The sequence below is a fragment of the Eptatretus burgeri genome, chromosome 11, assembly GCF_056783735.1.
Source record: "Eptatretus burgeri isolate ZD-2024b chromosome 11, Ebu_testis_v1, whole genome shotgun sequence".
In the NCBI taxonomy this organism is placed as follows: Eukaryota; Metazoa; Chordata; class Myxini; order Myxiniformes; family Myxinidae; genus Eptatretus; species Eptatretus burgeri.
The window spans coordinates 27699259-27723059 of NC_140971.1; the positions used below are offsets into that span (position 1 = coordinate 27699259).

The 23801-nt window shown below is 47.8% G+C and overlaps 2 protein-coding genes across 3 annotated transcripts in view; one reads left to right on the plus strand and one right to left on the minus strand.

Annotated features, from left to right (window-relative positions):
* LOC147016734 (low-density lipoprotein receptor-like) overlaps positions 1 to 19273 on the plus strand; it is a 28432-nt gene extending 9159 nt beyond the window's left edge. For both annotated transcript variants that reach the window (XM_085845661.1, XM_085845663.1), the window contains 2 exons: positions 3066 to 3181; positions 18888 to 19273. In XM_085845661.1, coding sequence (XP_085701787.1) covers positions 3066 to 3149 — 84 coding nt within the window. In that variant the 3' untranslated portion in view covers positions 3150 to 3181; positions 18888 to 19273. The remainder of the gene's footprint in view (positions 1 to 3065; positions 3182 to 18887) is intronic.
* ELOF1 (elongation factor 1) lies at positions 1594 to 22435 on the minus strand. Its single transcript, XM_085845664.1, has 4 exons — positions 22131 to 22435; positions 7833 to 8016; positions 2460 to 2530; positions 1594 to 1922 (listed from the first exon to the last, which is right to left on the minus strand). The coding sequence occupies exons 2-4, from the start codon at positions 7946 to 7948 to the stop codon at positions 1858 to 1860; spliced, it is 252 nt and encodes an 83-aa protein (XP_085701790.1). The 5' UTR covers positions 7949 to 8016; positions 22131 to 22435; the 3' UTR covers positions 1594 to 1857.
* Positions 22436 to 23801: the final 1366 nt, after the last annotated feature.

Sequence of the window (23801 nt, forward strand, 5' to 3'; positions counted from 1 at the left end):
ACATTATACATAAAAGTGCCTGTGCCAATTAAAATATAAAAAATTGTACATTTTGAATGCAGATCTGCTTTGCATTTCTATTTTGATCTTTTGTTTTGTGTTAATTCAGCATCGAAGGCTGTGAATATAATTTGCAATCTCTCTCTTGGGTCCTCATGCCACCAAATTTTATAAATATTCCTCATATGGTTGGCTTTCCACTTTTATAAATTCTGGCATGGATGAAATTTGGCTTGTTCATTCTATCCTGGCTTTCAGCTTTGTCCACTAGATCATCTGATATTGACATTCTTAATGTATTTGATACCTGCTTCTGTTTTGGGTGATTTTGGATATGTATCACTTGTGGAATGCTTGAGTCCACATTTACATTCAATATTTTCATAACTTTAAAATTAGAGTTGCATGAATTGGCTCAAGACTTGCATTGGAATCACCTCCATAGCTTCAGCCGTTGAGGCAAGTTTGGCTACAGTTTTACATTGTTTTTGGAGGGGAAACTACAAATTGGCAATTTAGTCATGTGTTCTGGCATCTTGATGCTTGACAAAGGTATGGCTTTTAAATGCTTGTGACCAACAGTGTATACATTTGAATGGGCAGCAGTTTTCCTTCCAGTATCTCCATTGCACCATATTCCATGATTTTTAGCAAAAGCTGTTAATCAGGTGTTCCAGCTGCCTCAGCATAATCCAGCATTTCATTATCAACAATGGCCTTCCTCTCTGATCTACATTTGATCCCTGGTTATTCTGAAACTTACTTCCTCAATCTTCCATTCTGAATACTGTTGCTTGCAAATAACAAACTACTTTTAAATTTTGGCCATACAATCCTGCTGTTTTTTTTTTTTTTTTTTTCTTCCCCCATAACCTTGTCCTCCAACTTTCATCACCTAGTGGTTTTAGGGCTCCATGTACCTAACTGGTGCTGTTGTGCTATATCTCGTTTCAGGATTTGTCTTAACCCTCATCCTTGACCAAGATTGTTAAGATCTTCCTCGTCACTTTCAATGTTTGAAAAATGTTTTTAGTTGCCTCATGCACATCAATTTCCATAACTTGGGTTCTCCTGTAGATGTTATCACATCTAACTTGTGGTTACAATTGATACTGAGCAAGGTTGTATCTAGTATGTCCTGATTCCTTATTAAGTTGGGTTGACCTTCACTGGATTTTGCAGTTTAATACCACCTGTCAACACTTCTTCCCTAGCAAAGTTGCATTGATCATTCTAGCTGTTCTCTCTGCCTACCATTTCATAGCACCATGTTTTGTCCAACCCTTCACATTCAGCTTTGTGAGAAAAGCTTCCACACCTCAGGTGCCCAAAGTAACTCATTACCAATAGTGTATTTCACCTGTGTGTGTGGAAGGCAAGACCGTTTGAAATGTTGAGCTATTAGAACATGAGCTTATGCATCACCAAAATCCACTTTTTTTTTTTACACTTCATTTGAATTTAGGAGTTGGACTTCCAATTGTTTTCCTCTGGAAATCTAAAATGGCAATATGCTGTTCCCATCCCTACTCAATTCTTATCTTCACCAGTGGGAGACTATCCAGACCCACTACTCTACCCATGTTTGAAAAATTTTCCTTTGAAATGTTTACTATGAAATATTTGAGCATTAAACAAATGATTTCACTGGCTTGAGGTTCAACCAGTGTGGTGTACAGAATGTTGGATTTCACTAGTTTTAAACATCTTCCCAATTGTGAACATAGCATGCATTTTTCAACTGTTGCACTAAAATAGGCTCCAAGTATACTTTTAAATAATTGTGCTAATATTCAAGCTGTTAACCTTCAAGTGAGTCATTTCAGCATCATCAGCACTTCAATGTACTAAGTTAGATTATTGATTTGCAGCTTCACAGGCATCAATCCAATCGCTGTACACATCAACAGGTTCTGATAAATCTGAAGTATTGTTAAAGAAAAGTGAGTTGATTTTGACAAATTTAAATCAAACCCTTTAACAACCACAATTAACACTTTCTTAAAGGGTTGGAAAGGGAGCCTTTCAAACAAGATGGTCTGACTCAGTTTGGGCAGGAATTTGTGGGCATGAGCAATAACTTGATTACACAAAGGACCGATCTTTCACATCCACCAGCGGATGGGACACCCAGTTCAATGTCTAGCTGAGGGACAGCACACATTGAATCACCCTGTCTGAAATACCAGTATGACTTGACAGCATGACCAATTCAAGGCCATCCTACAATCTTGTATTTCACTACCCTGAATAAGGCTTAACAGCCCAGCTTGCTGGTAAAAAAGCAAACCTCAGTAAATTGGCTTGACCTAAAAAACATACCCCCCAACCTACATCTAACCCTTCATATACAAATTAAAATGGATTTTGAATTGGGGCCAACCTCTCTGGAGAATTTGGATATAAAAGATTGATATTAAACATGAGGTGGTAGTAGTCGTAACAAATGCAAAGGATACATGTGATAGGTGTTTGAAACTCCTCAAGGCAAACAGAACAAGATATTACTCCTGTATTCCTCTCTCGGTCCCTGGATGTGGGTCGAGCCATGAAAGATAAGGGAGGGAAACGGATGACAAGTCAGTAAAATTATGGTGGTTAAAAGTTAGAATACATCTATCCCATTTTGGCCTCATCACACTGATAATGCAAAGAACAAAAAATTCCTTCATCATGAGGCATGAAAAACCTTAAAATGATAGGGCTAATAAACATTCCAGACACTACCACCCAGCATGGGGTGAGCCACCTGTTTTTTGGGTCCAAAATTATGATGCCAGGATTCATTTTCACCAAGTGTTATTGGAACATGTAAGTCATGGATATTTGTATAACCAATGCCATTTCACATGAAGGTACATCAAAGTATAGAAGTGGCTCCAACTGCAGTGATCTTTTATACAAGTCAAAGGTCAAGTTGATTAAAAAAAAAAAAACAGGTTTGTAATATGTTGGAGATTTTGTGCTTAACTTTTAGTAACTCATTTGGGCATTCTTGAGGTGATCATTATGGTCAGTTACTTGTGGAATCAAATGTTCTGCCTCAGCTATGTGGCCATCCACAGGGAACAACAGCTGAGGAGATTGAATTGCTTCAACACATGAAAGAATCAAACTCCAGCACCTCATTAAGCAGTGATACTTGCTGATTGCATCTTTCAAGAACGTCACTGACACCGCGGTCAGTCATTTTTAATATCTTATCTTTATGTATGTATATATATATATATATACCTATTGTTACCTTGGTTATGTTTACACCCATTTGTTTGGCTGCCTGGTTGTGAGCAGGTTCTCAGTTATAGACAGATTTGGATGCAACTTGGTGGGCATGTTGGGTGTGTAAAGGATGAATGGATTCGATTTTGATGAAGATCCAGATGCAATAATTTTTTTTTTAATCGTTCTTTACCATTGAGAAATAGGGCCAAAAATGATATACAGTTTAGCAGGATATCTCGGTTATGGACAGATTTGGATGCAACTTGGTGGATGAGATGGGTAGGTGACGAGAACAACCCGATGAGCTATTCGTTAAGGTCTGGATGCAGATCTACCTGCTGGTGAGATACGAAACGTAAACTGTTTAGCCTGGCAAAGGTATGCGCTCTACCGAGTGCAGTTCTAATTATTGTTATTCATACACCGCTGGTAAATAGTTTTAGAACACCCCCATTTTTCAGTTTTTACTGAAATTTAAGCAGTTCAAATCCAGTGAATAATCTGAATTGGTAAAGCTAAGCAGTAAACTGCCAGAGGTTAAAAAAAAAGCTTAGGTTGCCAAAAACTGAAAAATAATGTAAATTTCAGTTGTTAAAGGCCCTTCTCAGAGAACAAGTAATTGGTTAGCAGCTGTTCTGCAGCAATGGAAGTAAATTTTAAGTCTTGAAAGTTGATGCAAACAATTCCTACAGGTGTCCCAACTTTTGTTGATTAGTTATAAACCCTCTGTCTGTATAAAAGCAGTGTTGGAACAGACTATTGCTACACCCTCTGAAGCATTATTTGAACAATATTGCACTGCAGGAAGTAGTATATTGCTATCATAATGGCAAGAAAAAGACAATTAACAAAGGAAGACAGACCATTATACCCTTAAAAGTGTAGGTCTTTCCTTCAGAGAAATTGCAAAGCAGGCAAGGTGTCAGTGAGTAGTTTCCTGCACCATCAAAAGGCACTTGGAAACTGAAGGAAACTGACAGGAAGAGGTCTGGCAGACCCAAAGCCACAACACAATCAGAAGACAAGTTTCTGAGAGTCAACAGCTTGCGTGATCGGCAGCTCACAGGACAGGACCTTCAAGCACAACTTAACACTGGTCGAAGTAAGGAAGTCTCAGTTTCATATGTGAAGAGAAGACTTCGAGCTGCAGGTTTGACAGGTCGAGTGGCAGGGAGAAAGCCATTGCTGAGATGGCAAAATAAGAAAAAGAGGCTTGCCTTGGCCATGAAGCAACACCAGTGGACGACTGAAAAGTAGAAGAAGGTCTTATGGGACCGATGAATCAAAATTTGAAATCTTTGCTTCATCACGCAGGGTTTTTGTATGCCAGAGTAGGCGAAAGGATGGTTCCTCAGTGGGTGACACCAACTGTCAAACATGGATGAGGAGGCGTGATGATCACATTTGTGGGAATGCAACACATTTGTGGGAACTTCTGCAACAATGTTGGGAAGAACTTTCCAAACAATATTTGATTTCCATTGTAGAAAGAATGCCACAAGTATGTTCAGCTGTTATATTTTCAAAAAGGTGGCTACTTTGACGAGTCAAAAATTTAGATTAAATTTTCTTCAACAAAACGATTCCACGATTTATTTTTTATCTGCAATTGTTTATTTGTGCTATGCTTTAATTTCAGAATAAATTGAAACATTAAACTGCTTAAATTTCAGTAAAAACTGGAAAAATGGGGGTGTTCTGAAACTTCTGACCAGTGGAGTTGATCCATTGGAGAGGGGAAGAGGGTGCAGGCTTTCCCTCTATCAGTTGAGTATTTTCATAACTGAGGATTTACTCCTGGATAGGTTGGTACTCCATCTTTGGAATGAGGAACGATTTTTTTAATTTTTTTTTGTATACCTTGTCGAGGCTCCTGTGAGAGCTAACACACAATGCACAGCAAGGGGGGCATGAGACGAGTGGGAAGGACAAAACAGTGGAGAACAGACATTAGGAGATCTGTGGAAGGGAGAGGGATGGGACAGGGAACATGGGGAATAGAAGGTGGACATTCCAGGGACTTTCAGGAAGGAAAGCAGGGAATTTGAAGGAGGTGGGCTTGGGTGGATTATGAGGGGTAGAAAAGATCGAGGATTTGGATGTGGGATGATAAGAGGTGGTGGTGAACAGCTGTTCTGAAGGCCTGGAGGGAAGAATGGGAATGAATAGAGTGAGGGAGTTTATTCCAAAGGTGGGGAAAAAAAGAGGAATGAAAGAGGGAAGGTGAGCAGTGATTCATGATTTTGGTAGTTTTACCAGAAGGGGGTTGTTGGTGGACCTTGAGCGCCCTGTGGAAATGTGGTGGGGACAAATCGCAGAGAGAGCTGGGGGGCGAGGCTGGAGAGGGGACGGTAGAAGACAAAGACCACCGACCAACCTGCGGTGATTGAGTGAGAGGCCCAAAGACTCAGCCTCATTGCGGGAGATTCCTCTTGATATCTCGTAATCAAGTCTCAACTGCATGTGTTCTTCTGCTTCTCCTGCTATTTTTACACATCTTCCCACTTGTGAACATAGTAGCATTCCATGATTTTAACTGAACATGAGTCATGTATTGTGCTCGTTGGTGCTGGACTATTGACTCAAGCTTCTGATGGTCAAGGGAGAATTGCCGATTGCATTAAGGCATGCAAGTAAATGCCTCTTAAGAGGCTGCACAAATTGTGTTTTTCACGGCACGGGAAACACTGCCAGCACGACGCCCACGCTGCACGAGACACGCACGGAGGCCAATAAAGCCGACTCTATGCCATGTTGGGCAGATACGAGTGTGCGGGTCGAAGCGGCTTGTTCTTTTTTTAACCTCAATACCCGACACATATTGGTGTTCGCCCCGCGCACATGCTCACAGTCATATGAACACGAGCGCTGGCCACGTGCGTAATGGCGGAACCGCGCGCACTGTATGGGATGTGCTCTAAAGCAGACACGTGCCCCGCTCGTGAAACGTGCATGGATTTATCCATGGCGATGTACCTTCGGTCCTTCCTGGTAGTGGTGGATTCTCCACGGATGGTGAACGTCTTCTCGTCTCTGTGGCCAGCAAGGCTGCGATCGAGCCAGGGAATGTACAGTGCGGGCCGCGGAATGAGCGTGTTGATCGATGCTGGTCGGCAGCCTCAACCGGTCGCCCGGGGGTTTTTGCGGGATTCACGTGCCAATTTCGGTGTGGGCAATTCATGTCATCTCGTGGGTTCGGAGCGCAATATTGCCGCTGTTTGAGATGGCCTTGCCAGAAACGAAGTAAGGCGGTTTCCGGCCCAAGCTGGTGGGCCACGTGATGGGTCGGGGCCAATCGGAGCGCCCGATTCGGGTGATGACGTTTGGATTTGGCATGGCCCCTCCCCCAAGCTGCGGACCCTATAAAGGTCGGCGCAGTCCCTCTTGCCAGGTCAGTCTGCGTTTCCTGCTCCTCGTCTCCACCCATTTCTCACCTCGTTGACACCACCACGAGCCGCCTCATGCTCCTCGACTCCGCCTCGTCTCCGCCCAACCACGTCGACCCCACCCGCCTCCAACTCCACCCCTTCTCCACTCAAGCTCCTCCTTCACGAACACAGTCTCCACACGTGCGGCTTGGGCCAGAGACAACGCGCCCACTGTCGGGTACCGGACCCCAGAGCATCCCCCCCCCCCAAAACTTATTGGTAGCACGTCGTGCTATCGGGCAAAACAGGTACCGAGATCACAGCCTCAACTCCCCCCCCCCCTCCCTGATTGCAAAACTCCCTCTTTCTTGGGTTTTCTGTGTGCGTGCATGCGTGCGCTGGCGTCTGTCTGCTTAAGTAAGACTCCAGAAGATTGTTATTATTATTGTTATTATTTTTGCGTGAAGTCTGCTCTGTGTCCCCTTCTGTAAGTTGCCTGTTTATTGTCACAACACATGCTTCTTTCTATCCCTGCATTACATACAACAATAAATCTTCACTGTGCCACATATCTTTCCTCGCCTGCTTGTAAATAAATTATTATTATGAGGAATGTTCCCTACTCGTTTTTGTCTTTTGTTCCATTGATCCAGCATGGTCTGAATCCAAGTTTCACCAGGACTTTATTCCCAACGATCCGTTCCTTTCAGCCGGTACGTCCTTGGCAGTGTCGCTCGGCTGCATTCAATCCGGAAAAGTAATCCGGTTCGGACAAGGCGTACCGAGGGCGTGTTCCCCGGTAATTAAATCACGTGATTAATTAGGTAACCCAATTAACCCATATATGGGAGGACCCTCGGTCATGCGGTTGAGTTATTGGCGTCCACGGTTGGTTAAGCGACCCACCGTGTCACGGAATTATCCGTGTGCGACGGCCTACAATTCTGGGGAGCCTGGTGGGAACAGAGATAGTTTCCCACACCTAGTGGTCTTCTCACCCGACCCCCAACAATATGTATAAAAATCCGATTAAAGGTGTAAAAGTACATGCGAGTGTAGGGGTGAAGGATAACAGAAGCCGAGGCATAGGGCTAGAGGGCCAAAAGTAGGATACACGTATCCCTTTCTTTATAGATAGAAAAGAGGAAGGACAGAGGATCTATATGAAGGAAGTCTAAGCGACTCAGGAAAGAGAAGGCGAAGAGAAGAGCAAAAGGAAAACAAAAACTTGAACGCACTCACATTTTCACATCACAAGAGCGCTCATGGTTGCAAAAAGGACATGTAAACTGTGTTTCCAAAGTTCCGATCATTTTCTTCTTCGAAGGAAGCTTTCTCTTCGACTTCCGTCGACCCATTTTTGACAAGAGCTCAAAAGCTGATGGGTCCGACCAAAACCTTCTTCAGATCTTCGCAAAGTCTCTCACTGCACACAGGAATAGCAACTTAATAAAAAGCAACAGAATTTACAGGTCTCAAAATAAATCCATAAGCAATTCATTTTGTGTGCGGATACAAGAAACACGTCACGCAGAAGCCCAACAATAAATTTACATTATTTGTCGTTCATAATCACCCGATTCTCATTATAAAAATCCTATCATGTTGGCCTGGCACAAAGCAACTTGCAACATCAAGGAAGTAAAAATGGTTTTTTTAAACAAGCACATAATCAATGCATTACGAAGTAACCGACCTCATTTGTCAGCCGAGCAGTGTTTTCAACGAAAAGGATCTTTCAAAGTGAGGAAAGCCATCATATAGATAGTTTTTAATATGCATACAGAACAACATATTAGCGTAAATGGTTGATCACTAGGTCTGGGGAGGAGGGGAGGAGAGGAATTGGAGAAGATTGCTCGGATAAAATGCAAAAATTGCTGTGAAAGATAAAAATTACAGCACACTCGGTGCCATCATGGTTAGAGCATCTGCGTTCGATTCCGCACACTGGGCGAGTCATACCAAGGACTAAAAATGGCACGTGCTGCTTCCACGCTTGGCACAGCATTTAGAGGATAGAGCATGAACTTACCCATTCGTTTGCACTTGGCATCACATGGGGAGGGGAAATCTCTCCTCAAGTGCTCTGCAGATTCCTGGGTCGGGAATCAAACTCAGGATAGACAGCCTATTGGTGAGTGTGCATACCTCTACCCCATCCTGAAAGTCCCTGTTGTGTCCATCTTGTTTACCCTGTGTACCCCACCCATCCTTCTCCCTTCAACAGATCTCATGTCTGTTCCCCACTGTTTTTTCCTTCCCTCTCCCACCCCTCTTGACTCCTGCTCCCCTTGTTGTACGTTCTGTGTGTTAGCTCTCATACGAGCCTCGACAATGTATTAAAAATTTTTTTCTGTCAGCCCATGTATTGAGGTAAATTGGGACCTACAAATGGCCAAAAAAAATGGAACCCTGCTGGAATACAGGAGTCAAACACATTTTTCACCCAATATTAATCAAGAGAACTATTTCATGGTCATATCCCAAATTGAATATATGGAGCAACTTTGTCTGAGAATCAGTTTATGGATATCTAACGGCTACTGAGGATACATGAGGAGACTGAGGATGCATGATGAGGACACATGAGGGAGGAGAGGGCAAAGAATGTTATGGTGCCAAGTGCAAATGTCACTTGTAGCTTTGCAATGACACTGCAAATGCAGGACATGCACGTCACCAGACAAGCAGACAAAGTGCCAGTAGCATGTAGACCCCTCCCTCCCCCACTCCACTCCATACATTCTTGGATTTCTGTCAGGAGGAACTTGTACAACATTATTTGGGTATCTGGAAAGGATGCAAGAAACTGTGTGTGTATATATATATATATCTTCTTCTTCTTCTTTCGGCTGCTCCCGTTAGGGGTCGCCACAGTGGATCATCCGTATGATCCGCATTGTGATTTGGCACGTTTTTTTTTTACGCCAGATGCCCTTCCTGACGCAACCCTGGTCGCCTCTGATGACACAGGGATCTGGTACACCTATTTTAACCAGGGTATACACCGGCCCAGTATACTGGTACTCATTTCGCCGACCTCGGAAGGATGACAGGCTGAGTCAACCCCCTGGTGTATTAATTCAGTGGCCCAACGGGGCTTGAACTCAGGACCTTTTGGATCCCAAGCCACTGCCCTAACCACTGCGCTAACACCAGGCTATTTATTTATATATATATATATATATATATATATATATATATATATATATATATATATATATATATATATATATATATATATATATATATATATATATATATATATATATATATATATTGTTGTGGTTACCAAATTCGCAAACCACCATTCAGGTCCCTTAGGTGAGGTATCTCGGTAAGTGCATGTGTAGTTAGGCCCAAACCCGTTGTCTAGTGGGAATACATGTCATTTATACGTGCTGCGACTCTTTAGGATAGCCGTTTTTCTTTTACTATCTTTATTTTGGACCAATCGCCACCATCACAACCACAACATCAACCACCAACCACAACGCCGCTTCACCACAACCGCCACGACCTTCCCGTCACACCTCGCAACCGTAGCATCGCCACCGTTCTTGCCCCGCTGTGGGTACCGGTGTTGGACTCGTGCAGGGCGCACGTTGAACAGCGTGTCCAAAATCACGGATTTTCTGCTTCAAAAACGGATCCAAAACGACACACGCCCACTTTTTGCCGTCCAATCGGTGAGCGAGGGGCGAATTGGCCCCGCCTCCAGAACGATCGATATATGCAAATTTGTGGATCAAAAAGCCTTCACGCCCACTTTTTCTCGGGCCAATGGGGAGCGAGGTGAAAGGTCAAAGGGAGGGGGGTCAAAGCGGCTGCGGGGGGATAAAAAGGACGGTGTTCGTCAGTCAGAGAGTGTGGAAGTCTGGGCCCGAAGCCTGCAGTAGCTGGAGAAGCTGAAGAGAGTCGAACGAGGAGAGCCCAAAGAAGAGTCGAGAAGGGGAGAGTCCAACGGGGAGAGTCCAAAAGAGTGTGGAAGTCTGGAGCCCGAAGCCTGCAGTAGCTGGAGAAGCTGAAGAGAGTCGAACGAGGAGAGCCCAAAGAAGAGTCCAGAGTCGGAGAGTCCAGAGGCGGAGAGGCGGCAGCGGCGAAGGCAGACGAGGGGGTGCTCGCGTCGGTGCCGGGAGCTGCACGCCCGAGGGAGGCCGGCAGCGCGACCTGGCCGAGGTGGAGACGCACACCAGGGATAATAAAGATCCTCTATACCCCGAGCATCAGCAACCCCCTCCTGTTCCCCCCCGCGCTGAGATAGTGCGACCAAGGGGGCCCCGTTCCCACCCCCTGCCTGACACTGTCCGCGAGGCCCGCGGAGTGAGGCGCCATCGCCGCTCCGCATCTCATCACCAGACGGGTAGGCGCGACCCGGTCTCGGCCTCAGGCCTGCCTCATCCTTGAGGGTATTTCTTTTCCTTGGTTTTGGGTATGTGTTGTCGGCGCCGTCTGTGAGGTAGAATTGTATAAGTGTTGCCGTGTGCTCGGTAGTCGGTATTAGCTCTGCATTGTTTTCGCTTTTATATTTGCTTTTTGTGTAAATGGAATTGTGTTTTTTTGTGTGCATTTGGTGGAATTGTATTTGTGTGCTTCCCGTGTGCCGCGAATAAATGTGCTTTATTGTTGAACTGTTCTCCCGCTTCCGTCTTTTTTCCCTCCATTGAATCCTCATCTTGCTTCACGTTAAGGGTTGGTAGTGGCCTGAATACGCCCGATAATTAATCGAACCGTCGAGGTCGACGATAACACCGCTCCGTTATTCTGATACTACGGAACGGGTCGCTTAAGTTGTCCGTGTCCGAAGTCGACCTGCGGCGAGGTGCGATCGCCCGGTCTATCCTCCGCGTGGGTACTTAGGTAGGTCGGGTTGGCGAGCAACCCACCCCACGCGGGGGCTGATTGGCTCGATCGCGGTGAGACCGAAGGTCCACCCGTGACTGGTTCCCGGCGTTAGTCCGAGAGGGTCACGACTGGATTGTCCGTCCGGTGGGCGACGTGCCGCGATTCGAGTTACGTGGCCGTCAGCACGCCGGCGGGCGCGAATACCGCAACACTGGTGTCAGGTCGTGCGATACAAATTCATCGCCCTCCTCGCGGCACTCGTATTGGAGAGCGGGACAACAGGCTCTCCTGTCTCCGGCTAAATTCACGGGAATCGGTCCAGGGGTGAGAGAAGCGACCCCCGATTCCCTCCAAATTACGAGCGAGCAAATTAACCCTTCACGAGAAGCAAGATGGCGTCTCAAGGCGAGCGGGAGCCGGGGGTATTAGAAATGGATGTAGAATGTGTAGGATCCATGGTCCAGGATGGAATCCCCGAGCAGGAAATGTTGATTGTGCAGGAACACGGACTCGCCCAACTGAACCCAGGGCCCGAGGTGGGTGCGGCAGCGGCCGCGGTGTATGACACCTCCCCCCCCCCTCTCCACCAAGACCCTTCCCCAACCCCTGCCGAAACGGCTCACTTGAGTGCATCCGACATGGCCCAGCTATTCACCATGCTGGCACAAATGAATGCGGCAATGACAAATGAAATGAAAAACGAAATGAAAGGCAATACACAACAAATAAACGAAAAGATGGATACAAAAATAAACGGAATGGAAGCAAACATGAAGGAAGAGATGAAAAAGTTCCGGGGTGAGACGCAGAACATGGGCCGATGCCTGCAGGCGGGCATGAAGGCCGTGACAAAGGAAATAATAGTGGAGACAAGGGAGGTAAAGGGTGAAGAGTTGGCAGAGACACGGGAGATAGAAAAAATAGAGGAAAGACTACACGAGGAAGACGGGGTAAGTGACGCACACACACACACAGAGGTAGTGGAGGACAATGGGGGTGAGCTGGCGGACTGGGTAGAGACCCAGTGCGAGCACCTGGATGGCCTCCTCCAGGAACGAGGGGAGGGAGTCTGCCCCCTTGAGGTGAGTCGCGACCAGGTGAGTTCGGTCGTGCTTTGCGAGGTTGAGAGGAGTGCTGTGAACGGGTGCACGGAGAGCTTGGGGGGTATAGAGGCCCCGGAGACCCTTGTGGGGACACGAATCCCCAGTGTGGTTGTCCCTGTGTGTGTGGTGCAAGGTGTGAGTGCGTCCCCGTGTGTGGAAGCGACCCCGTGTGTGAGTGGTGTGGTGGCGATGGTGCCAGAGTGCGTGCTTCCCAGCACGCCGGGTGTGGATGGGGCACCGTGTGTGAGTGAGGCCGTGTGTGTGAGTGAAACGGCCAGTATGAGTGAGGCACCACGTGTGAGTGGTGTGGTGGCGATGGTGCCGGAGTACGTGCTTCCCAGCACGCCGTGTGTGGATGAGGCACGGAGTGTGAGTGAGGCACCGCGGGTTAGTGCCCCCGCGTGTGTGGGTGAGGCACCGTGTGTGGAAGAGACCGCGTGTGTGAGTGTCGCCGTGTGTATGGATGAGGCACCGCGGGTGAGTGCCCCCGCGTGTGTGAGTGAGGCACGAGTGAATGGAGCACTACGTGTGAGTGGTATGGGTTATGTAAGGGAGACCGTGTGTGTGAGAGAGCGGTATGAGAGGGAGATGTCGGTTGGCATGCGGGAGCACGCAGCCGCGTCTCCCGGTGTGAATGTGATGGAGTGGACTGTGTGCGTCGTAACACGCAGGTGTGCGTGTGTGGAATGGAGACGGAGACGGCGACATGTGAGGAAAGAAAGCCGAGTAGCGGCTGTAGTTGTTTCGGGGACCGTGCCGGGTTCACCCAGCAGTGAGCACGAGGTTCGTGCTGTGCAACGCACGAGACCACCACGTGCTCGCTTGCGAGAGTGAAGTCCCGGTCCGGAAACGCACGCGGTGGATTTGCCGATCCCGCGGACGGACAAAGTTTAGGCAGGATGACGGATTTGGACCGGACGGGTTCTCCACGCGATCGTGTGTGTGTTAAGCTCCAACGGGCAAAGCACATGTGTTCGCGTGGGGAACCCCTCGAGACGTGGTGCTTGTTTTTTTTAATGCGCACGGTGACGTCATGGCTGCACGTGTGGTTGGAATCCGGCAGGAGGGGTATCTCTGCCGGATGGTCCCGTCCAAGGAGGGACGAGGAACACGTGCAGCTGCATGACGTCACGGGCAGGTGCAAAGTGCGCGAGCTCTGAGTTGCCGCGCAGGTGCTGCGCATGAAAAAAAAAAAAGGGGGCAAGCCTCACTTTCGGGTGCAAAGGATTCCTGGGCAAGGGGTGAAAGACCCCCTTACCTGGGCACAGGATGAAAACTAGTTAGGGGGAAGGTTTAGCTTAGCTAGACCGACTTCATGGGGCAGGGGTAAGTCCTCATGGAGTCCGTGGAATGGATTAGTTAGAGGGATTGTAGCCAGATTTAGGTTGGGAAATAAAATGATTGATTTGGAGACCGTGACAGACTTGTGAGTGTGTAGAGGGGACGTAGTTTAGCTACGTAGTGTTAAAAGGAACGTGCTGTAGTTTAAGGGACGACGTGGGAGCACGAGTTAGTTAGGGGATGCAGTTAGAAGGATGGCAGAGTTCAGCGGTGTGTGTGTTGAAGAGTTGTTGGTGAGTGAATTGGAAGCATGTGCTTGGTGAGTGAGTGAGGCCAGCGGGTCTGTGTGAATGGAGCGAATGGGGAATGCATGGTGCGATGAGTGATTGGGGGGAGGAGTGACTCCCACCCAAGGGACCCCGGGGTCAGAGTAAAGTGAGTTAGCTGGGTTAGTCAAATTGAAAAATGGAGGTCGTTTTGCTGTTGGTGGGAAAGTAGGCTCGAGACCCATTTTGAGGGGTGCAGGAGCCCTGTTGACGGGCTTGGGAGCGTGGCTGCGAAAGGTGAGTATCGCTGAGTGGGTACCCCGGGCACCAGGCTAGTCGGCCGCGGTAGGCCATGGGCCCATGGGGCCGGGATGGAGTAGTGGGCACGGGTGCGCCTGCTTGGTGCGGGGGCCCGGGCGCCATTAGCCGCGTGGGCAGTGTTGTGGGCACGGGTGACCCTCGGAAAGGGCCGGGAGGCCGGCCTGCCACGTGTGCGTTTCAGGGGAGGTGCCATGGGGGGCACTCCCCGGTGTTAGGGAGCTGGTAGGCTCGGAGGCAGTGTAGTGCCCGGGGGTGCCATAGCGGGAGATTCGGCAGAGGGTCGTGCCTGCCAAAGGGAGCCACGTGTCCCAGCCAGGAGACCGTGTGAGGGCACGGAGAGAAAATTGGGGGCGAGGCCCGAAATTGTAAGGACACCAACACAGGCGACGGGAATCTGGGTTGTTAGAACCAATAGTTTAGCGAGAGGCGCTTGTTGAAAGCCCCGGGGTAGTTTAACAGTTAAATGGTTAGGTAGATTAGGAGATGTACCTCCGCACCATCCATCCCTCGCTGTCGTTGTGGGCCGCTGGACCCACTTGGTGTTAAGATCGCCGAACTCTGGGGAGGCCATTCTGAGGCTTCGTTGGGCCTCGACACAGACGTTAGCTCTCCCTTGTTCCCCTCTGGGAAGGGAACGTAGGGGTTGGGGAGTAGGCTAGGTGACAGAATAGGTTAGCCGAACAAGGACGATAAAGGGGGTTAGGGACGATTTATAGTGGGGAAGTAAAAATAAAAACAATAAAAAATAAGTTGGGGCTAAATTGGGGTTTGACAAATTAAGGGAGTGGGTATGTACAGTGACAGGCAAAGGCGATAGGTTGGGAGGGAGACAGGTAGGTAGGTCCGAGCCCGCCCTCCAAGTGGCCAGCACCACCGCACTCCCTCCACCAACCTCCACTGAACGGCAAGAGCTGGCCAACTTCATCGGCTGGCCGTGTTTTGCTTCAAGGCGGAGGCCGGCCAACTTCATCGGCAGCTGTTGTTTTGCTGCAAGGCCTGTGCCATCGGCTGGCCGTGTTTGCTTCAAGGCCTGTGCCGGCCAGTTCATCTGCCCGCTATGTTTGCCTGCAGCGGCCTTCTTCTGCGGGCTGTGTTTGCCTGCTCACCTTTGCCATGCCATGCCCACTGCCCACGTTCACCAGCCCCGTTCAATTTTTGCTTTGCCCCCCTGTTACGTTTCCATGTGCGCCAGGATCAGAAAGCAACAGTTTGCAAGCTGCGAGAACTGCCCTGTTGGCAGCTACAACACGGGCCTGCAGTGGCAGCCCGTGCACCGTGTTTGCGTCCATCCATTCATCCATTCATTCGTTGTGCTCATTGCGTGTGCCACTTGAGCTGGCACGGAGACTGCGTTGTGCAGCCCATGCACCGTTGTGGTTCACTGCATTCAGTTCAAACCGTTCATGCATCCATTCGTTGTGCTCATTGCGTGTGCCACTTGAGCTGGCACGGAGACTGCGTTGTGCAGCCCATGCACCGTTGTGGTTCACTGCGTTCAGTTCAAAAGGGAAGGCCTTGGACTGCGTGTGAGCAGCCAGCCACGTTCCCTGTCACCTGCATTGTTTGAGTCAGAGACTGCATGTGGGCAGCCTGGCTCCCTGCTAACTGCTTTCTTTTGCAGAGTTCATTGATCCTGGGCCATGGTTTAGTGTAAAATTTGTAAGTTAAGGTAAGATGTACTGTAAATATGAGTGCGCCCCCGGCATGTATGTCTTAGCGCCGGCAATTTTATTTAAGTCGTCCGTGTGAGTGAGTTTGTTTAGGTAGTTACGCAGCCCTCAGGTTATTTATTTTGGGGACACGAATACCATGAATGTCGCACTCAGGGATCCGTAGGTAAAATGTACTAGGGGAAAACTACACATGATGGCACACGAAAATTTGACGACTCGGGACGAGTCTGTAAAAGGAAGGGGGTAGTGTTGTGGTTACCAAATTCGCAAACCACCATTCAGGTCCCTTAGGTGAGGTATCTCGGTAAGTGCATGTGTAGTTAGGCCCAAACCCGTTGTCTAGTGGGAATACATGTCATTTATACGTGCTGCGACTCTTCAGGATAGCCGTTTTTCTTTTACTATCTTTATTTTGGACCAACCGCCATGATTACCACCACAACCACAACATCAACCACCAACCACAACGCCGCTTCACCACAACCGCCACGACCTTCCCGTCACACCTCGCAACCGTAGCATCGCCACCGTTCTTGCCCCGCTGTGGGTACCGGTGTTGGACTCGTGCAGGGCGCACGTTGAACAGCGTGTACAAAATCACGGATTTTGTGCTTCAAAAACGGATCAAAAACGACACACGCCCACTTTTTGCCGTCCAATCGGTGAGCGAGGGGCGATTTGGCCCCGCCTCCAGAACGATCGATATATGCAAATTTGTGGATCAAAAAGCCTTCACGCCCACTTTTTCTCGGGCCAATGGGGAGCGAGGTGAAAGGTCAAAGGGAGGGGGTCAAAGGCGAAGCTGCGGGGGGATAAAAGGACGGTGTTCGTCAGTCAGAGAGTGTGGAAGTCTGGAGCCCGAAGCCTGCAGTAGCTGGAGAAGCTGAAGAGAGTCGAACGAGGAGAGCCCAAAGAAGAGTCGAGAAGGGGAGAGTCCAACGGGGAGAGTCCAAAAGAGTGTGGAAGTCTGGAGCCCGAAGCCTGCAGTAGCTGGAGAAGCTGAAGAGAGTCGAACGAGGAGAGCCCAAAGAAGAGTCGAGAAGGGGAGAGTCCAACGGGGAGAGTCCAAAAGAGTGTGGAAGTCTGGAGCCCGAAGCCTGCAGTAGCTGGAGAAGCTGAAGAGAGTCGAACGAGGAGAGCCCAAAGAAGAGTCCAGAGTCGGAGAGTCCAGAGGCGGAGAGGCGGCAGCGGCGAAGGCAGACGAGGGGGTGCTCGCGTCGGTGCCGGGAGCTGCACGCCCGAGGGAGGCCGGCAGCGCGACCTGGCCGAGGTGGAGACGCACACCAGGGATAATAAAGATCCTCTATACCCCGAGCATCAGCAACCCCCTCCTGTTCCCCCCCGCGCTGAGATAGTGCGACCAAGGGGGCCCCGTTCCCACCCCCTGCCTGACACTGTCCGCGAGGCCCGCGGAGTGAGGCGCCATCGCCGCTCCGCGTCTCATCACCAGACGGGTAGGCGCGACCCGGTCTCGGCCTCAGGCCCGCCTCATCCTTGAGGGTATTTCTTTTCCTTGGTTTTGGGTATGTGTTGTCGGCGCCGTCTGTGAGGTAGAATTGTATAAGTGTTGCCGTGTGCTCGGTAGTCGGTATTAGCTCTGCATTGTTTTCGCTTTTATATTTGCTTTTTGTGTAAATGGAATTGTGTTTTTTTGTGTGCATTTGGTGGAATTGTATTTGTGTGCTTCCCGTGTGCCGCGAATAAATGTGCTTTATTGTTGAACTGTTCTCCCGCTTCGCTTCGTCTTTTCCTCCATTGAATCCCCATCTTGCTTCACGTAAAGGGTTGGTAGTGGGCTGAATACGCCCGATAATTAATCGAACCGTCGAGGTCGACGATAACACCGCTCGGTTATTCTGATAGTACGGAACGGGTCGCTTAAGTGGCCCGTGTCCGAAGTCGACCTGCGGCGAGGTGCGATCGCCCGGTCTACCCTCCGCGTGGGTACTTAGGTAGGTCGAATTTGGCGAGCAACCCTACCCCACGCGGGGGCTGATTGGCTCGATCGCGGTGAGACCGAAAGGTCCACCCGTGACTGGTTCCCGGCGTTAGTCCGAGAGGGTCACGACTGGATTGTCCGTCCGGTGGGCGACGTGCCGCGATTCGAGTTACGTGGCCGTCAGCACGCCGGCGGGCGCGAATACCGCAACAATATATTACAAGTGGTGGATTAACCTTTTGGAACATAATGTCCAGTTTGTACCAAATTAAAGGGAATAATAGCACCACTCCAACAATTATGTAAGCGGCACACAACCATGCCATTCCCTCCAAATTTGGAATCTAAAGGGATGTTACAATGGTGAACTATGTGCCATTGAAGAACAAAGCTGTGACATTGCTGAACACAGTGCACCACAGTGTCAGTGAGGCCACAATTGGCAAGAAGAAAGCACACACATAATCATAAATTACACAATGTATTAAAAGACGTGAATGTAGTTCTGAAAATGGCACTGAAGATGGACAGTTATAAAACGGAACAAATGTCATGTACAACGGTACATACATACATACATACAGGGCCTTCAGAAAGTACACACCCCTTGACTTTTTCACATTTTGTTGTCACATCCTGAAAAAAAATTCTCAGCGAGACACAAATTACCCCACAATGACAAAGTGAAAAACGTGTTTTTAGAAACGTTTACAAATTTATTGTATTTCCACAAGTATTCAACCCCCCTGAGTCGATACTTTGTAGAAGCACCTTTGTCAGTGATTACAGCTTTGAGTCGTCTTGGGTATGTCTGGGTCAGCTTTGTACATCTGGATTTGGGGATTTTCTCCCATTCTTCCTTGCAGATTTGCTCAAGCTTTGTCAAGTTGGATGGGGAGTGTCAGTGAACAGCGATCTTCAAGTCTTTCCACAGATTCTCAATGGGATTCAAGTCTGGGCTTTCCTGGGCCACTTAAGGATTTTCACATTCTTGTTCTGAAGCCATTCCAGTGTTGCTTTGGCTGTGTGCTTGGGGTCATTGTCCTGTTGGAACGTAAATATTCACCGCAGTCTGAAGCATGGGTGAAACTGCAGAACTTTTGAAAAAAGGAAAAACAATATTTTCCTTGGGGGCTCCGAGAGTATGCTCCCCCAGAAAATGTTGCAAAATTGATGTCAAAATATGCATTTTGGGGGTGATCCTGTGCAAATTGGAATGAAAAAAAATAAATAAAAAACTATGCAAATGAAAGTGACACTTGGGGAACAATTTTTATTATTTCACCTGAACATTCATTGCTGGAGCCTGGTGTTGGCTCAAACAGTTAGGGTGGCTGGCTTAAAATCTTAGGGTCTCGGGTTCATTTCTGTATCAAGTGGGTTTTTGTTTTGTCAGTTTGCGAGTGTAATCTATTTATTTATTTATTTTTCTGCCCGTTTTCATGTCAGTCTGTCTTTTGTCCCGAAATTCTCCATTTTTGTCGTCTTGTGCCTTCTTATAATGGCAAATCCACAGGGAAGGTTAAAATTGGTAATGTTCTCAAAAAAAAAAAAGAGAGACTGGCAGAATTAACAATTCTATCCACCCCCTCTCCAGCAGGTGTCAGTAAACGTACACAATGCCACGTGCGAGGTGCACAAGGAAAAGTTGCAAAAGTCATGAAAAACAAATGGGTTTTAAAACATTAATTTTATTTCTATTTATAACAATGTAGTAACTGTGCCCGCCACACTTTGGTCATCCCCAACTGTGCCCGCCACACTTTGGTCATCCCAACAAAAGAAATTGAATGCACCCGAGTTCAAGTTGGAGTGTCATAGCAAAGGAGTTGAATACTAATTGACAACACATTTCAGCTTTTCATTTTTATTATCAATTTGTAAAAATTTCTAAAAAAAAAAAAATTTTTCATCCACGTTTACATTATGGGGTACAGGCACATGTGGCGAAAGTTCAAACGCGAACGTGTGATGCAGGTTATTCCCACACGGGAGGGCAGCATCTCCCAGGAATCCTTGTTCGGTTATTTCTTCAAACATAAGCTCATGGAGTGAGTCCTGGTGCCTGGCAGTCAGTCTGTTAACATATCACTAAAACATTACTACTAATCAAACTACCTGACCAATATGGACCAAATTTGGTGTGATGCATCAGGACAGCAATGTCTCATGGGGTTGTGCTCCCCATCTGGATCCACCCCCTATAAAGACGGTTAAAGGGGAGGTCTTGCCCCAAATATTGGTATGTGCTTCAAAAATCTTCTCAGAAACCAGCAGACAGATCCAGACCAAACTTGCCATGAGGCATCGAGACCATGCCCTAACCTTACGTTGTGCTCCTCATGACAGTATCTCCCCTGGAAATGGGGCCACAGGCCCCCTCCCCCGAATCCCTCATTTTTTTTCGCTAAAACATCTTCTCCACATCACTGATGTGGACCAAATTTGGTACGATACATGAGAACAGCAAGGTCTCGTTGGGTTGTGCTCTCAATCCGGATCTGTCCCTTATTAAAGAGCCTTAAAAGGGGGAGTTTCGCCTCAAATTCAGGTATTGTATTTTTAAATCTTCTCACAAACTGACGGCCACATGTAGACCAAACTTCATGGGGCCATGGCCCCATCCCTCATTTCCACCCCGCCTGTTGGTGAAATAACCGTCAGTCCCCTCCCACGGGGGATATCATTTGTTCTTGCACCATGGAGGAGCCATCACAGCAAAGATCGGTATTCCTGTCGGCGAAGCAACGGGTCTTACATGCGAGGCTATCCAATATTAAACAAAATGTAAATAAATAAACTTACCACCAGGAAACAAAACCCGTTAAATTTACATCCTTAGCGAGGTGAAGGACAACCCAAAATGGCCATTTTCACAACATCCATCGCTACATGTCCCATCACATCATATAAAAGTATGGTTCTTATACAGGTGAAGCACACCTCTTCCTTATACTACATACATGATCTGGAACTCCGAGGGAGGATGGTGGTGGTGGTCGTATTGGTAGTTTAGCTGCCGGGGTAGCTATCATTTGTTGAAGCGATACTGTCGCCGATGCAGTGCCAGTATACACACTGGAACTGGTACTTATTTTGCCGACCTTGGAAGGATGACAGGCTGAATCAACTCCACCTGGTGTATTAATTCATTGGCCGATGGGGCTTGAACTCAGGACGCTAGGATCCCAAGCCACCACCCTAGCCACTGAGTCAACACCAGGCACCCACTCAGGACCCCAGGATCCCAAACCGCCACCCTAACCACTGAGCTAACACCAGGCACCCACTCAGGACCCCAGGATCCCAAACCGCCACCCTAACCACTGAGCCAACACCAGGCATCCACTCAGGACCCGAGGATCCCAAGCCACCAGTCCACCACCCTAACCACTAAGCCAACACCAGGCACCCGCTCACGACCCTAGGATCCCAAGCAACCACCTAAACCACTGAGCCAACACCAGGCACTCACTCAGGACCCTAGGATCCCAAACCGCCACCCTAACCACTGAGCTAACACCAGGCACCCACTCAGGACCCAAGGATCCCAAGCCGCCACCCTAACCACCGAGCTAACACCAGGCACCCACTGAGGACCCTGGTATCCCAAGCCACCACCCTAACCACTGAGCTAACACCAGGCACCCACTCAGGACCCTGGTATCCCAAGCCACCACCCTAACCACTGAGCCAACACCAGGCACCCACTCAGGACCCCAGGATCCCAAGCCACCACCCTAACCACTGAGCCAACACCAGGCACCCACTCAGGACCCGGGGATCCCAAGCCACCACCCTAACCACTGAGCTAACACCAGGCTCCGAGGGAGGATGAAACAATCCCCTTTCATCAACACCATTTCCAAAGTACCAACCACAGTAACAAGCTTTTCACGTGCGACCCAGTCACGTGACGCACACCTTTTGCAAAAACAAACCAAACCTGGTGCAACCGAGGCCTACAGGGGCATTTCAAACTCCATCAGTGGCGTTTACCCCTTACACGCTCCGTAAATCCAACTATCATGGAACGTATATCATGTATATATCATATCATATCATATCATATCATAGATCATAGATCATAGATCATAGATCGCACGTACCTCAACGAAGATGTGTGATCGGACTTGTTAAACTTTCTCTCCGCTGATCAGCCTCGATGTGCCACGTCGGTTTTACCGATATTATTGCTGATTAACTGCAGCCTCGGCTTTAACTGCTGAGCATGTTGATGGAATGCAAAATAATAATAATAATAATAATAATTCCCCAACGTGCCAGTCAATGGATCACCGGTAAAAGCACAGCACCGCCTTTGGGAGGGCGATTACGTTTGCATTCCTCAAACGAGTTTTCAAAAATTAACAATTACATTCCAGTGTCAACATAAAATAAAGCGACACCACGACGCACGATAGACGTCGTGGGACGTCAACAATAAGGAAGATCAACGTGTGAAATCTAGAGCAACTGTCACGCACATAACGTCATGGCCACCTCGCATTGCACAAGTATTGATTTCTCTAATATGGCGGGATTTTTGGTGGCAGTACTGAAACAAGATATTGGGACGAATTATCGTTTCATATGTTCTCTACTTTTATACATCGAATATATATTCGGTCCTCCATATCTTATGAAGCCTGTCCAAATTGCAGCTCAGCAATCATACCAATTACCGGTATTCTATTAATACAGTACACTGATCAACATCTTGTTATTAGCACACACACACACACACACACACACACACACACACACACACACACACACACACACACACACACACACACACACACACACACACACACACACACACACACACACACACACACACACACACACACACACACACACACACACACACACACACCCCTCTCCCCTATAAGGAGTACACACTTTCTACTGATACCTGTTCCAGGTTCAATTACTAGATGGTTTATCTTTGAAATCGACTGGCAGAGTACCCGAACAATGAGCGATCTTGTTCCAACGATGCAACACTGTTCTTCTGACGCATGTCTTTATTTGGGCGGTGTATAGGCAAGTGACGGCTGTATAAAGAAAAATAAATAGCACAGGCTACGTGCATGAAGCAACAACATAACTACTGCTTGAAATTCAAAACACCTCACAGCGCTGGAAAAATTGGGGACAGGAATAGTGTGCTGTAAATGGTGGAGACCATGCAACGCGGAATACACTTGACCTTGTTGAACCTGAAAATGTATGTTTAGAAACCAAGATTATGATCCCAAGTGGTTGAGAAGCTGAGATATTGATTGATATGTTTTTAGATGGCGGCCATCTTGGAAATCCAAGATGGCCGCACAATCAAAGATGGCCACCTTAATGTATTGGGTGGAAGTGGTTCCTTCCAAAAATGGAAAGCTAAAGATATGGGGAGCATGAGAGGAAAATTTAGTGCTTTTGTCCAGAAAGTCCACATCCATTTGTTAAGCTGTCTAACCCCTAAATATTAACTGAGGTTATGCTGATCCTCTGAAGCAAGTCTGGATGTAATTTGTCCAGAACTGTAGTAGCGTGACAAACAAACCAACAAACACACAAACATCAGTCCGTGAACTCGACCAAATAATAAATAAATAAAAAACACCAGTTGATCGTCCCCGGCGGCTTCCTTTTTTTATTTTGTCAAAGATGACAAGAAATGAAATCGTTCGAGACAGCGTGGCAGGAGGCCGCAAAAGAATGATTGTAAGTAAATTTCAACTACGAATGCATGACGAAACACTTGTTTATGGCTAATATTA